Source organism: Salvia hispanica, chromosome 3 (genome assembly GCF_029641045.1).
Source record: "Salvia hispanica isolate PSC_SH4W2 chromosome 3, Shi_PSC_v1, whole genome shotgun sequence".
In the NCBI taxonomy this organism is placed as follows: domain Eukaryota; kingdom Viridiplantae; phylum Streptophyta; class Magnoliopsida; order Lamiales; family Lamiaceae; genus Salvia; species Salvia hispanica.
In genome coordinates this window covers 7,085,305-7,101,410 of record NC_142694.1, presented here as the reverse complement: position 1 = coordinate 7,101,410, position 16,106 = coordinate 7,085,305, and the positions used below count along the sequence as shown (strand labels likewise).

Here is a 16,106-nt window from a genome sequence, read left to right as displayed (position 1 = left end):
GTAAAGACACCAAGGAAGTTATAATTTTGGAATGTGAAAAAGGTTATAAAGATTATGAAATAATATTGTAAAATAGCCAAATCTGTTTTATATTATAGGAAATTTTATTAGATGGAAAGTGATGAATGAATTATTAGTATTGTGAAATTTTAGTGGCTATCGTTACTAGTAAATTATTAGTATAGTTTTGAAATTTAAAATTGGTTATAAAGATTATGACATAATATTGTGAAATAGCCAACTAGTACTATGTTTTAGATTATAGGAAATTTTATTAGATGGAAAGCGTGATGAATAAAATATTACCATTCACTAATTTTGTTGACTAAAAGATTGAATCTTTCCTTTACACTGTATATATCTTACTAATCAATCTACGATTCCTTGAAAATTTCACCGAATTGGATTCAATGTAGTTCTATAAAACTTCAAGGACCTCCTTGCAATTTTATTAGATGGAAAGCGTGACGAATGAAATATTACCATTCACTATTTTGTTGACTAAAAGATTGAATCTTTTCCATATATATCATTATATATCTTGCTAATTAATCTACGAATCCTTGAAAAATTCACCGAATTAGATTCAATGTAATTCTATAAAACTTGAAGGACCTCCTGGCAATTGTTACCATATACAAGGTCTTCTGGAATTCTCTCATCCACGGTCTATATAAACAACACACAATGTATCAATCATAATCAAATTAGCTCTCTAAAATCCCTAAATCTTTGTTCAACTTCATAAAAAACCCTAAAGCTCCTATTTTTTCTCCAGCAACCAGTTAATCAATGGCGATTCTCTCCGAATACGAAGAGCAAGATCACAAGAAGCCGTCGTCGTCTTCGGTGGCGAAGCCTTTTAACGCTGCCCTCGACCCCTCTGATCCGTTGGGGTTTCTGGAGAAGGCGTTTGAGTTCGTCGCGAGGGAGAGCGATCTGTTCAAGAGCGATTCGCTGACGAGGGATATCAATGCGGTGGTGAGGATGGTGAAGGATAAGTTGGAGGGGGAGGAGAGGAAAAAGAAGGAAGCAGAGAAGAAGGCGGCCCCGGCCCCTGCCCCGGTGAAGAAGGAAGAGATTGTGAAGGTGAAAGAGGAGGCCGTGGTGAATAAGGAAGCACAAAGTAAACCTGAAGAAGAGACTAAGGGGCCTCGAGGTATGCCTCATTGATCTTTATTGTTCCTTCCTTTTTGTCTTTTAGTTTTATTTATGGTGATATTATTTAAATGTTATTGAATTAGATGTAGTGTTTATGCAATTATGAGTTTGGCGTTCATACTTATGAGAATTCAATTTGATTGGAAAAAATGTGTGCTTTATTTGCGTACTAAATTTCTTTTGCTGCTTTGTAGTAGTATTAAAATTGAATCTTGTTTGAGGGTTGCATTATCCCTGTATCTAAAACAAGCAACTGGGATTTTTTTTTTCAAGACTGAATTTTTATTTCCTATAAAGATGTTAAAAGAGACACTTTTAGTTGTAAAGTACAATTCTGTACTGATCACAGGTCACAAAAGGATACTAATTGTAATGCGAGATAAGCTGAACTTTGGGTTCATTGGATCTATTGTATCTTTCGAAATCTAGAAAAATAATGCCACATGATTCAGTTTTTTTATCAAATTCAGTACACGATGTTTTAGTGTTACAATATGATGATGTGCACTCTTCTGTTTGGGTGCTGAAATTTGAACTTTTTTTCCCTCTTTGCCACTGTTATGATATTCAGATGACTATATTGTTGTTGAGGGAATATGTTCTAACTGGTAATTGTCTCTAAGCAGCTCCTAACAAGTTGAACGGTCTTGATATGGATACATACTCTTGGGGTCAGTCTCTACAAGAGGTTAACATTTATGTTCCTGTGCCACCTGGAACGAAATCAAGATTTATTGTGTGTGAAATCAAGAAGAAACATCTGAAAGTTGGGGTCAAAGGCCAGCCGCCAGTTATTGATGTGAGTGTGCAAGACTCTTTCTTTGTCTTAATTCATCCACATGGGACCTCTGCTATTTCCATTGTATATGATGCCTTTTGTTTTGGTCAGTGTACTATAAGTTCTCACTAAGTTATTTGTATCTGCAGGCTGAACTATTCAATTCTGTCAAGGTTGATGACTGTTTTTGGAGTTTAGGTACGTTTATTGAACTTTGCAATTAGACATAAGATGTTGTTTTTATTTCATCCTACTACTTTTTAAGCCTTTTTCATGGAAACCATATGTTATTGCTGAATTTATTATTCAAATGTTCAGAGGACCAAAAAACTGTCTCCATTCTGCTTACCAAACAAGACCACATGGAATGGTGGAAGTATTTGGCGAAGGGTGAGCCCGAGATTGATACTCAGAAGGTAGAACCGGAAAACAGCAAATTAGGTGATCTGGATCCGGAGACTCGTTCTACTGTGGAAAAAATGATGGTAAGACTCGAGCAATTCCCTTGATTCCTTTCTCCTGGTTCTTTGGTGTATATAGTCGATGTTAAATCTATTTCCATTGTTGGTGCTTGCATCTGTCCAAAGGCTTATGTCTTTGCTTGATTAGTTATCTCTGCTCTGATATAATTTAGATTCTTCAGTCCATGGTACACTTATTTCGCTCTGGCCTACTGATGAATAAGACTTCTTAGATGCAACCTTTTATGAAACAATATACTACTAGTATGAATAAGGATAGAAAGAAAAGTAAGCAACTATTGGACTTCTTTCCTCTATACTATAAAGCCAAAGCACTTATTGCATGAAGTTTGAAAATTAAGACAATGAAATTGATGATGGAGAATGAGGAAGAACATCTTATTGAGGAAACAGCATCCCTCCAATGCTTCTTTTCAAACCAAATGGAGGGCAACTCTGTTTGTGGCACATGAGATCTCAAATCTCCTCTTCACACCATGTTATAGTTGATTTTTCATAATTGCTGAATGCCTGTGGGGATAATTTTTTTGTTAGCTTTTTTTGTTGTGTTTTGTTGGGCCATTATCCTTATGCTTCTCATTTGTCCAAGATCTCCTTAGAATGTGTGATTTGACTGTTTCCCATCCTGAAATTCCTTCTTCAGTTTGACCAACGTCAGAAGCAAATGGGCCTCCCAACAAGTGATGAGATGCAGAAGCAAGAGTTGTTGAAGAAGTTCATGGCAGAGGTGACCATTGTGTTTATTTTGTTTTGTGACTTTGTTTTGTTCTCTCGACCTTTTTACTAACTGAAAAATTGTTTATGTTGCAGCACCCAGAAATGGACTTCTCAAGGGCGAAGATCAACTAAGGATACAACTTTCAAGCATATAATGCCATTTTGTGAAACTTGCCTTTTGCTTTCCCCGTTATTATTTCTGGATTTCATTCTGTAGAACTAATTTCTCAGACTAAGAATGGCCTTTCTCTAGTCGTATATATACTTTTGTTTTTTTTGCAAGATTGGCTAAATCAGCGTCTCTTTTATAAATTGGAGATTTTATTTAATTAGTGTGGTTGAGGCGTTGAGCTCTTTATCGAATTTCCTATTTACTAAAGACAGAATATCAGCAAAATATTACTAATATTGATTTAATTTTTTAAGTTCCTAACTTCATGGTCTGGATATGCTAAAGTTATGCCAAATCCCATAATTGTAAGGGCTCCCTGCCTCCCTCTATTCCACTATTCAGTCATGACCCATTTTTCTTTTTAATTGAGTTAACTAAGATGATTCATCACTAAATATTAAAAAAAATTATTTCTGATTTCTTTCTTTTCTTTTTTTTTCTTCACTTAACATTATAAAATAAAACTATACAGTATAAAATTCTATAGAAATTAAGAAAGCGGTAAATTTTTTTGGAATAAATAGCTAGAGACTAGAGTACTATTAGGTGCCGCAGATTTAGTGCCAAGTGTTTCTATTCAAAGATTTGCATATGTTGCGCTAATATGAATATTCTCAAAGAAAAAGAATATTCTGTAAATATTTTATTAACTTGTCACCGTGATTAAACAAAAAGGATTTGCATAAATTACTTTTTATTGTACTTATAATAACTAAACAAAACATACATAAAACAAAAAAATTAATGCAAATAATATTACAATAGTATTAATCATTTTGAATAATACTATCTTTGCCTATTAAATGTTTCATATTGCTATTTTAAGATATTTATGGTTAAATACTCGCTCTGTCCCACTTTCCGAGTCTCAGTCACTTTTCTTCACTCGTTTTATAAAAATGATACTAGTAAATAGTAAAGTGGAGAAATTGTAAAGTGAGAGAGAGAAGTGACTAAGACTCCCAAAGTGGGATGAAATAAGTATTTTTTTTATTAGTTTTAATAAATGAATTATCATATTTCATTAATTTATTTTATTATAAATTTAATATTATACTTTTAAAACTAAGATTTACATTTTTTTTTATTTTTTATTTTGCTTTTGTTGGTACACTTTTAAACTTGTACTATCAAATTAAAATAGGACATTTGGTCATAGATTGATAAAACACAAGATAATGAAGTATATGGAATTTATGCACAGTTATTTTTGTAGGCAAATGAAATTGCACCAAATTTGTTATTGAGTTCGATATTACAGTACATCTAATTATCCTTGCTGGAAAGGAATGAAAAAATTCTATTGAATTCTGTTTCTTTGTTCGTCATCTCTTCCCAGCTACTACTACATTCTTAATTAAATAGACTTGATATATTATTACAAGATACAAAAATGACAAAATTCTATGGGATTATGTTTCTTTGTTAGTCATCTCTTCCCAGCTACTACTATATTCTTAATTAAATAGACTTGATCTATTATTACAAGATACAAAAATGACAAATAAAACTCAAGGGGTGTGATCGAGTGGTATAAGACTCATTCATCCTTTATCAGATGATTGATCGACTAACCATTTAGTTGGGTATGAAGCGACCTTAAATAGTTGGGTCAACTGTCTCGCTCATTATCGAATCCGCCAGTGAATAGCCTTGGTAAATAAAAAAAAATACGATAAACAAATTATCAATTTCAAGGTCCTTCTCCATAAAAAGTATTGTGGTGCCACCAAATTGTTCTCATGTACTAAAGATTTAAATATAAAATAGGCCTAATATGATAACGATCGATCCTTATCTCCACCACTGTTTCATCATACCTTCTTCTTTTCTTGGTCCCCTTTTATTTCATTAATTTCCACACTAACTTCTTCACATCTTTCATTTCATTTTGGATACCCATATTTGATAAGATGATGTGCTATTTCTACCATTTACGGCTATAAATTGATGTGTGTGAAGAATGTGACTAGCATAAGAATTTCACATGGGGTTATTATAAATAGTGGAGTAAATTAGATGAACCTCAATCATCCAAATTTAGATATTGAACACATTTGTGGACTCCTATGTCCATTAGAAATATACAATATTGGTTAAACATATTTTCTGTTCATTTTTGGGACCTGAAATATAGGGTTAATAGTAATATCTATGGAACGAATAACGGTGATGGATTTATAATTGTTTTATCTACATCTTATTTCCATGTATAAAATTCGAGCTTGTGCAAGATGGTTAGGTTTAATTATTTTCTTCTTCCTTACTTTACTAGTTGTAGTACCAAGTTTTAAGAACTTTATTTGTTATTTAATTTTTTTCCCCAAGAAATTGGAGTTAATTGGTGCATGAATTAAATGGGAAAAGACAACCACTATTTTGTCCCCTTCCAATTATTATACAAATTGATAAAATTGGGAGTGCCATCTTATCTCGAGCAAAAGAGGACAAAAATTATTGTGAAATGCAGATGGAATGGTGATATCCCACGAGACAAAAGTAAGCTAAGAACCTTCCACTTTTCTGTCTTGGTCTCTTCAAAGTGACTAAGTGAGTGAGTGAGTGTCATCAAATCACACCATACTCTCTTATAAACAGAATTTATGGAGACAAACGCAATAAGTACTCCCTCCGTTCCCTCATAATTGAGGCGGAACTTTTCAGCATGCAGTTTAATAAATGAATGTTGAATGTATTAAATAAATAGATAAAAAAGTAAGAAAGAGAAAAAGGTAGAGAGAATAAAGTAAAAAGTGAATAAAGTAAGAGAGAGTAAAGTAAGAAAGAGGAAAAAGTTACTATAAATGGAAATGACTCAACTACGAGGGAACTTTCTGAAATGGAAAAATGACTCAATTATGAAGGAACGGAGGGAGTAGAAGTTTTCACCGTCTTCTAAAGATAGATGCAGTGTGCCAATTGTCACAAGCAAACGACGATAGTCGAAAATGAAAGTAAACAACATCAGATATTTGGGGCAAAATTATCACACCGTGAGATCAGCAATAGCTCTAAAAGCCAAATTTAATAGAGTTTTCCTATTCAACCAACGATGAGATCGGTCCTTGCTACTCGACCCTTTTATACATAATCAAAGTGGATACCTCATGATTTCTCCACGATTGTGAGGGAGCTAGTGTCCGCGTGTTAATATTATTATTTAACTCTGATTACTTTTTTAACTCTTTTAAACACTGATTACTTTTTTAACTCTTCTACATTATTTATTTTTGGAATACTATATATTACTAGTATTAATTAGTCTCTGAAAAAAATAATTCAATTATGCACTCGAAACTCCTACAATAGGCTTTTGAATGTTATGCATCGAAGTCGCTAGAAATAGAATGCAATGTGATATGTACCCAATCATAATTATAAAAATTTAGTGCGGCATGGTGTCTCAATAATCAAATATGTATTGCCTGCTAGAATTGAAATTTAGTTTTGACACAACTAACAAATTACTAAAAACATAGGTGTTGATAAGTTCTCAGAGTAACATCACATCAATCCTTTTGTCAATAATGCAGCTGAAATTAATGAATGAATAACATAGGTGTGGCAATGTTCATAGTAATTCATAATTTGTAAAAACAAACGAAAGAATGAAAAATAAACAAAATAAACATGATTTATTAAATATAAATTCGAGTATATTTGGTTGCTAAATATAAATTCGAGTATATTTGGTTGCAAGAAAATAAGAACTAAGTAAAGACTAATTAAAAGTCTCATCTTCAAAAATTTTTAAAAAGAAAATAAAAATAATTAAGGACCTTTAGTCCAATTATTTACTTATATATCTGATACGCCGTGGAGGGTCTTCCAGCGTGGAGATAGGAAGGTGGTTTGGCCCAGTAGTTCGGCGAAGTAAAGAGGAAAAGAAGGAAAGCAGTTACACAGATATCTTGACTATAGTTATTTAATATTTGAAGATTAGTTTGTTGCACTTATTTCTCTTTTCAGTTATTGTAAAGTCTATACATTGGGAAGCCTTAGACAATGGAAATCATCTGGGAAAACCTAGTATATTGGACGACTTAGTTTCGTAGGCCTCTACGGAGGATTTCTGTTCATTGTTCATTTCTCTGTTCTCATAATAAAGTCGAGTTCCCTTTTTTTCTCTTTCTACTGTTGTTCAACTGCATAAACACTTGAGCACCTCTCGTGCTCTTCTTGTGGCGGCCTTCACTCTATCAATTGGTGCGGTGAACAAATGACGCGGACGGACTCGCGACTGGATGGGTTAGAGAAGGCAGCTGGTGAATTTGAGAAGGGGATTGAGACCTTGCGGACAACGGTGGATGAACTGAAGACCCAATTCCGGACGACAGATGAACGCGTTTCGGCAATTGGGTCTCAACTGGAGTTATTCATTAAGGAGGTACGGGCCGCGCTGACGACCGGAACGTCAACCCACGATACTGGATCCACCAGCACCGGATCCTCCACACATGGAGGCACACCTACACCAAACTCAGGAGGAAATTCGTCCCTCACCATGCCCACGTTTGACGGTACAGAGGCAGTCGCATGGTTAGCGCGGGCTGAGCAGTATTTCTTGGTGTCTGCTACGACCCCCGAGAAGCGGGTGAGTGTGGCTATGGTCGCCTTGGCAGGCCCGGCCCTGCCTTGGTACCAGTTGTTAATCAAACGTACCCCCACCCTGGGCTGGGATCAGTTTGTTCAGGAACTGATGAAGCGCTTTGGGAATAATGGCGCGGTGGACGAGTACGAGGCGTTTGCAGCGGTACGGCACACAGGCACCCTCGCTGAGTTCGTGGCGGATTTCGAAGCCCGCCTTGCCTCAGTACCTGATTTAGCTTACCATCAGTACTTAGGGTTCTTTATGGCGGGACTTCGACCTGAAATTCGGATGCAGATGAAAGCGGCGAAAATTACCAACTATGCTGATGCGGTCCAATTCGCATTGGACGTCGATCAGGTGGCTGGAAATCCACCCCCGACCCCTCAATACCCGATAGGCACCGTTTCGACGAACCCACAAGCATCGGGGACCGGCAGGTCATTCAAGAAAGGGGCCGCCTCATCTTTCTCTGCCCAATCGGTGACAGGGCCCCACCGACACCAGCAACGTAACTTTCGACAGATGTCCTCGGAGGAATATAAGAAACACTTGGCAGCAGGAACCTGTTTCAAATGCGGTCTCAAGTTCGGCCCAACACATCGTTGCCACCTAAGACATTGAATGTGCTGGTTTTTGATGAGGAGGAGGGTGTGTGGGACGAGGCAACACCCGAGGAAACGGTGGGGGCGGAGCCAGAGATTGAGTTACGTCTGTCGGAGTTGTCTTTCAATGGCCTAGATACCTCGCAGACCATGAAGATTTTTGGTTCGCTCAACGACACCAAGCTCTTGGTGATGGTGGATAGTGGCGCAAGCCACTGCTTCATATCAGATAGGGTAGCCCGGGATTTAAAGCTGCAGGTGACGCCGACCAAACCTTTTGCGGTGAGGCTGGGCGATGGATCGCAGGTTATGACAGCAGGCATTTGCCAGAATATCTCTCTGCGGTTGACATCGGAAGTATTCCTCGTCTCCTGCTACGTGTTTCCGCTGCGAAGCATTGACATAATCCTTGGAGTCTCATGGTTGCGATCGTTGGGAGATGTCATGGCCAATTGGGACATGTTATATATGAAATTTCCGGTCAAAGGGCGGGAAATCACGTTGCAGGGGGACCCCACTCTAACGCGACGAGAGTGCTCTGCTAGTGACATCCATGTTGGGGATAATCGCAGCGGAAATTGCAAATTAAATAAATCCACATAAGAATCTATTTAGGTGATTATGTGGGTCGATTCAATTTCATGCTTGAACATGTAGAGACATATAATTGCGCAATTAATCACATAATTTAATTTAAATTATGTTGTTGAATACTTACAACAATGATTCTCCAAAGAATCGAAGTGGCTTGCTACTTCTCCACGTGTAGATCTTGAAGCTTGATTATGAATGCAAGACCAAAGATCTTCTAACCTATGACCCTTAACTCTATAGATCTAAATTCCTTGTGGGAGGAATCTCTTAGAAATTATAAGAATCTTGAAGGAGAAGACAAGAAAGCCAAGTGTGGAGGCTAGGGTTTGTGATAACATGTGTGTCTCCTCCTTACATTCTTATTTATAGAGTTTATGATAGGCTAAGTTAGGGATCTATGGGGCTTGGATTGAGCCTCCCCAATTGGACCTTCTTTACTAATTAAATTATAACCCATAATTTAATATAAGGCCAATGGAATATTTCTTGTGCCACTATAGAAGAAATATTGACCGCCCATCCAATCCGTGATTACAAGCAATTCGGGTTAACCTCTTTAATATATTATTTCCCGTGTCTAAGACTTTCTATATCCATTAATTAATTTGTAGTCTGCTATAGACTTTAAATTAATTAATATCTTTATTTCCAAGAGTTTGTCTAGTACGAGATGTATACTAAAAATATACTTTTCCTTTTCTATTTATTCTTGGATTAAATCCAAACCGGCCGGGTTTCTGAATAATAGAACTTCTCTCGAACACCTCTTGGGGATATAGTCAAACCGCGCAGGCACACGATTCAATGTAATAATAAAACTGGCACCATTCTAGTTATTACTTACTACTACCCAAGATATCAGGAATATTGGGTTATGAAAAAACCCGCACCTATTGATAAGTCAAAGCAGCGTATGATTAAATAACGTGTGTCCTATATTATTACAAAGATTAGGAAATATTAAATCTCCAAGACATCGTCTTACAGTAGATAGCAACAAAGACGTGTCTATACTTTAGATCCATTCAATGCTATACCACACCAGTGTCACTAGTCATTCTCAAGGTAAGGACGACTTTCGGATGGACACTGCAACCTTTCACGATAGGTAGCCAAAGCCTATCTAGGTTGTGAAAAAGTTTTACTTCTACAAGGTACCGGTTGGGCCACCTACTGTGATGACCTGTTCCACGACCCAACCTTCAATGTAGAAGACTTAGACTGATTTTACTTTCCGGCGTTTTAATTATATAATTTAATATATAATTAAATACGGTCAATACCCATTAAAGTAAAATACACAGTGTGAAGAAAACATTTATTATTCTCATTAAATGAAGAGTGTTTACAATATACAAGCAATTTATCAAATTCAAAAACTCGAAAAATGCTTTTTAGTATATATGTTCCAACAATCTCCCACTTATACTCAAAACATGCTTTCGAGTATACTACTGTCAATTTTCTTCAATTTCTCCCACTTATAGAGAAAGCAGGTCTGAGTCTTTAATGCATCTAACACCTATCCCTTCCATATGACGATCAAACGTCCCACCCGAGAGGGCTTTCGTGAAAGGATCAGCAAGATTGTTTTCTGTTGCAATCTTGACTACTTGTATGTCACCTCTCTGTACAATCTCCCGAATGATGTGATACTTCCTCTCAATGTGTTTGCTTGCCTTATGGGATCGTGGTTCCTTTGAGTTTGCAACAGCTCCAGAGTTATCATAATATACCGTGATGCTCTTGGGCAAACTCTGAATCACACCCAACTCCTTTAGGAAGTTCTTGAGCCATACAGCCTCTTTTGCAGCTTCAGAAGCAGCTACATACTTGGGTTCCATGGTCGAGTCCGCAATGCATTTCTGCTTTGCACTCTTCCATATAACGGCTCCACCTCCCAAGGTGAACACATAACCAGAAGTAGACTTCCTCGAATCACGATCAATGAAAATCTGAATCCGTGTACCCCATCGGACATAGATCAGATGCCTTGTAAACTAGAACATACTCTTTAGTCCTCTTCAGGTACTTGAGTATATTCTTTACTGCAGTCCAATGTCCTTGGCCAGGGTTCGACTGATACCTAGCCACCATGCCTAAGGCAAAGCATATATCAGGTCGTGTACACAACATAACATACATGAGACTTCTAACTGCCGAGGCATATGGAACCTTTTTCATGTCCTCTATCTCTGTATGTGTCGTAGGACACATCTCCTTTGATAGATGAATTCTATGTCTGAAAGGAACGAAACCTTTCTTGGAATTTTCCATGCTAAAACGTTGTAGTATAGTATCGATGTAGGATTCTTGAGACAAGCACAACATTCTTTTCTTGCGATCTCTGATCACTTTGATTCCTAGAATGTATCCCGCATCTCCCAAGTCCTTCATCTCAAACTGGGTAGACAACCAGTTTCTTACGGACGACAACATCTTATTATTGTTTCCAATTAGTAAGATGTCATCCACGTAAAGTACCAAGAACACCACATTTGCACCTTCAACTTTCTTATATACGCAACTCTCTTCTGGGCACTGATCAAAACCAAATGATTTAACAGTTTTATCGAAGCACATGTTCCATGCTCTGGATGCTTGCTTGAGTCCATAAATGGATCTTTTAAGCTTCCACACCATGTGCTCCTTGCCCTTAATTTCATAGCCCTCGGGTTGTTTCATGTAAATGGTTTCCTCAAGACTACCATGCAAGAAGGTGGTCTTGACATCCATTTGCCAAACTTCCCAGTCCATGTAGGCTGCGATGGATAGGAGAATCCGAATTGATTTAAGCATAGCGACGGGTGAGAAGGTCTCATCATAATCGATGCCTTCTCTTTGGGTATAACCCTTTGCCACTAATCTAGCTTTGAACAATTTAACTTTCCCATCCGGACCTCGTTTACGCTTGAATACCCACTTACTCCCAATGGCAATGCAGCCTTCGGGTAGGTTTTCAAGGTCGTAAACGTCCTTATCCTCCATTGATTGTAATTCGGAATCCATTGCCTCAATCCAGTTGAGACTATCCAAATCATTTATTGCTTCTTTGTAGTTCCAGGGGTCAGGTTCTAGATGTCCGGAAGCTGAGTCTGAAGACTCTCCCAGACCAATCCACCTTTCCGGTTCTTTTGAAACCCTCCCACTACGACGAGGCTCTACAATCGTAGGAGTAGAAGAAGTTGTATTACGTGGTGCAATATTTTCTTGTGGAGTTTTGTCTTGTGTAATTGGAACGTCATCATCTCTCATTTCTTCAAGAGTGATTACACTTCTGGGTTTTTGATTCTTAATATACTCCTCTTCCAAGAACTTTGCATTTGTGCTTACAAATACTTTATTGTCTTGAGGACTATAGAATTCATAGCCTTTTGTTCCTTTGGCATATCCCACAAACAAACATACCTCTGTGCGAGAGTCCAATTTACTTGGATCTTTAACCAGCACATGCGCCGGACAACCCCATATCTTGAGATGTTCTAGGTTGGGCTTACGCCCAGTCCACAACTCATGAGGTGTTTTGGGCGCTGACTTTGTAGGTAAGTTATTGTGGGTATAACACGCTGTTTCTAGCGCAAACCCCCAAAGGAATTTTGGCAACTGAGCATAACACATCATTGATCGAACCATTTCAAGAAATGTTTGATTTCTCCTTTCCGCAACTCCATTTTGTTGAGGAGTGCCAGATGCAGTCAGTTGGGATTCAATCCCAGCTTCCGCTAAGTAGCCCAAAAATTCATCACTAAGATACTCGCCTCCTCGATCAGATCGTAAGGCTTTCATAGTCTTACTATGACGCGTTTCTGCAAATGCCTTGAATAGTTTGATTTTTTCAAAAGATTCTGATTTGCGTTGCATCAAATAGACTTGGGCTAGTCTTGAATAATCATCAATAAAGGTGATGAAATATACATAGCCTCCCCTAGTTTGAATTTGGAATGGACCACACACATCCGAGTGAATGAGATCTAGTACTTTCTTGGCTCTATTTCCTTTGATCTTAAAGGATCTTTTGGTCATCTTGCCTTCCAAGCAGGATTCGCAAGTTGGAAAAGGGTCTAAGCTTAGTCCCTCAATTGAGCCAAGGCTCGCCAACTTTTGGATCCTTCTCGGATTGGCATGCCCAAGCCTTAGATGCCATAAGTACATATCATTCATATCATGTGGTGAAGTCTTTCTCTTGCGAGAAACAGATATGTTATTCGACTCAACAACTTGATGCGTAGAGCGTATAGTATACAAGTTATTATCCATGATACCTTGACAGATAAAATAATCATCTCTCCTTATAATGCAAGCATCATTGAAAGAAATAGAATATCCGTCAAAAACCAGTTTAGAAACAGAAATCAAGTTCCTTCTAAACGAAGGTATCAATAAAACATTGTTTAATACCAAAACTCTACTACTAGAAAAGCGAATATAAACAGCTCCCACTGCAATCGCTCCCACTCTAGTAGCATCCCCCAGATGGACAATGATCTCCCCTTCACTTAGTTTCCTTGAATCCTGCAACAAAGCGGGATCGAAACATACATGAAGTTGCCCCCGTATCTACTACCCATTGATGGGTAGAAACAGTTGCTAAGTAAGTTTCAAGAACATGAGCTTGGTGTTTACCTTGACCATTTGGACCTTTACCCTTCTTGGGGCAATCAGGCTTCCAATGTCCCTTTTCACCACACTTGAAACACTTTCCAGTTTTTCTTGCTTTAACCTTCTTCTTGCCCTTCCTTGCCTTCAATCCCTTGGCAGCTTGCTCCGCCTTGCCATCCTTCCTAGGTCTAGTGACTTTGGAACTGGAGGCGCGGTCAACCAACATAGCTTGCTTGGCTTGGGCATAAATGCCTTCAGCGTTTTGAAGCTCAGTTAGAAGCTCAGCCAAGTTAAGGTCTTGCTTAGTCATCTCATAGTTGACCTTAAACTGTTGAAAGCTTGCCGGAAGACTTTGGAGTATTATGTCCACCTGAGAATCTGGATCAATCGATCCTCCCAAGACCTCAATTTGATTGAGATGGCGCATCATTTCAAGGACATGGTCCCTGACTGGCGTGCCCTCCTTCATCGTCTTATTCATGAGACTCCTAATCGCTAGAGATCTAGCAGATCGACTCTGAGTCCCAAAAAGAGATCTAAGGTTCTCCATGATCTCATAAGCGGATTCGTAGGAATGATGCTGATGTTGAAGCACATTTGACATAGAAGCCAAAATATAGCACTTCGCCATCTCATTGGCCTTAATCCACTTATTGTACACGGCCTTATCTTCCGCAGAAGCATTATCAGCAGGTTTTGCAGGGCAATCGGTTTCAAGCACAAACTTATAATCATCAGCGATAAGGACAATGTCCAAATTACGTTTCCAGTCTACATAGTTAGGTCCCTCGAGTTTGTTTTCTTTCAAGATCACAGATAATGGATTGAGTGACATAATTGATATTGACTGAGAAAAATAAAAGGTATCCATCACACAACCATACATGATAAAGGAATGTAAAAACCATAAAACATTCGAAAATCACATATGCTATTAAAACGCTAAATAAACAAGCACCAAAAGGATGTCATGGATTATTTAGATTTTAAAAAAAATTCTTGGTCACAATACCGACAGATAGTCCAGAGACCATAAGAATGGCATGGCTGCCTAATATTGCCTAACCTAGTACCATAATTCTAGTCCTCAAAAATCTTATCTGGCTTTGAATACTCCTCTAAAGAAAGGTCGCACGCCACTCAACAAGATTCTAAGACCATGGTTAACATCTTTTAAATAATGCTCATTTCGTGATAATATCGCTCCCATTGGAATCAATATTCCTTCAGAAACATGCCTTTTATTTAAAAGAACCATTTTAGTTATTCAAATCTTATGAAATCTGTAAATATTACTAATAACATAACTCCTCTAAAGAAAGGTCGAAATGTTATATAATTTACTTCACATTTGAATACCATTTATGGAGACCATATACAACATGACTGTTCGTAATTATCGCTTAGTCATTTTTTAGTTAAAATGGTTTTCATTTGATTATCATGCAAGCAAATAATTATTTAACTCACATAAGATGTAAATCACATAGGCAAATAAATTTGCACACTTTGTCACATCACACATAACCAAATAAATCATTTGATTTTAAACCACTAAGTGTCTAAAACCATATAATTAAAATGAATCACAATTTACCCTTTCCATGAACCATGGTACTCCGGATAAAAAGGATTAAATAAAATATATACCCCATTTGAATAAAACAAATATCTAGGGTATAAAAATTAGGTCAAGACCACACATTGGGCCTTGCCTATTAAACGGGCCATCTAAAACCCTAATTAGGGTTTTGCCCTAAAATAAAAACAACTAGCCGCCGCCGCCTTCTAGGGATCCGCGCCGCCGTCGTCTTCATCGGGCTGCCTTGCCGCCGCCGAGCACCGGGAGCTACCGCCGCGCCGTCAGCCACCAGCCGCCGCTGCCTCGATCTGCGTGCGGTCGAACCCTAGGGGTCTCGACCGCCGCCAAGGCTGCACGCCCAGCTGCCGCCGCCCAGCCTCCGCCAGTCGTCAGCCACTGCTCCGCCGCCGTCTCGATCTGCGTGCGGCTATAAGCCGTCGCCAAGACTGCCGCCAGCCGCTGCTCGCCGCCTGCCCAGCCGCCAGCCGCCGCCACCGCCTAGATCTGCGTGCGGCCGAGCCCGCTAGGGTTTCGGCCGCCGCCTAGGCCTTCTCCTCATCGGCTTCGTCTTCGTCTTGTTTTTCTCCATCGTATTACATTTCTTTGTATTCTAACTATTACATTTGTTTACAAAGGAAATATACAAGGGAAAAACAAAACCTAATCTACCACGGTCAACCCCCGTGGGTTTACAATAAAACGAAGAACAACAAGATTCAACAATCACGCAATATTGCAAGCATGAAAACAATCATCCATCACATTTTTCAAACATTTAGATCTACATACGTAGAACATAATAAACATAGATCAAGAATAAACTATCAT

The 16,106-nt window shown here is 38.2% G+C and overlaps 1 protein-coding gene and 1 pseudogene across 1 annotated transcript; both read left to right on the top strand.

The window, feature by feature from the left end:
• Positions 1 to 697: 697 nt before the first annotated feature.
• On the top strand, positions 698 to 3,467 carry BOB1 (HSP20-like chaperones superfamily protein). Its single transcript, XM_048117976.2, has 6 exons — positions 698 to 1,159; positions 1,788 to 1,960; positions 2,089 to 2,137; positions 2,258 to 2,424; positions 3,065 to 3,148; positions 3,232 to 3,467. The coding sequence occupies exons 1-6, from the start codon at positions 793 to 795 to the stop codon at positions 3,268 to 3,270; spliced, it is 879 nt and encodes a 292-aa protein (XP_047973933.1). The 5' UTR covers positions 698 to 792; the 3' UTR covers positions 3,271 to 3,467.
• A 4,062-nt stretch (positions 3,468 to 7,529) lies between these two features.
• LOC148930037 (uncharacterized) lies at positions 7,530 to 11,187 on the top strand (annotated as a pseudogene).
• The last annotated feature ends 4,919 nt before the right edge of the window (positions 11,188 to 16,106 follow it).

What these genes read in the sequence shown, in the direction of transcription:
- BOB1 (XM_048117976.2), top strand. Translation starts at nt 793, where the DNA reads ATGGCGATTCTCTCCGAATACGAAGAGCAAGATCACAAGAAGCCGTCG. An exon ending in GCCAGCCGCCAGTTATTGAT is followed by an intron (nt 1,961 to 2,088) that starts GTGAGTGTGCAA and finishes TTGTATCTGCAG; the next exon opens with GCTGAACTATTCAATTCTGT. An exon ending in CTACTGTGGAAAAAATGATG is followed by an intron (nt 2,425 to 3,064) that starts GTAAGACTCGAG and finishes TTCCTTCTTCAG; the next exon opens with TTTGACCAACGTCAGAAGCA.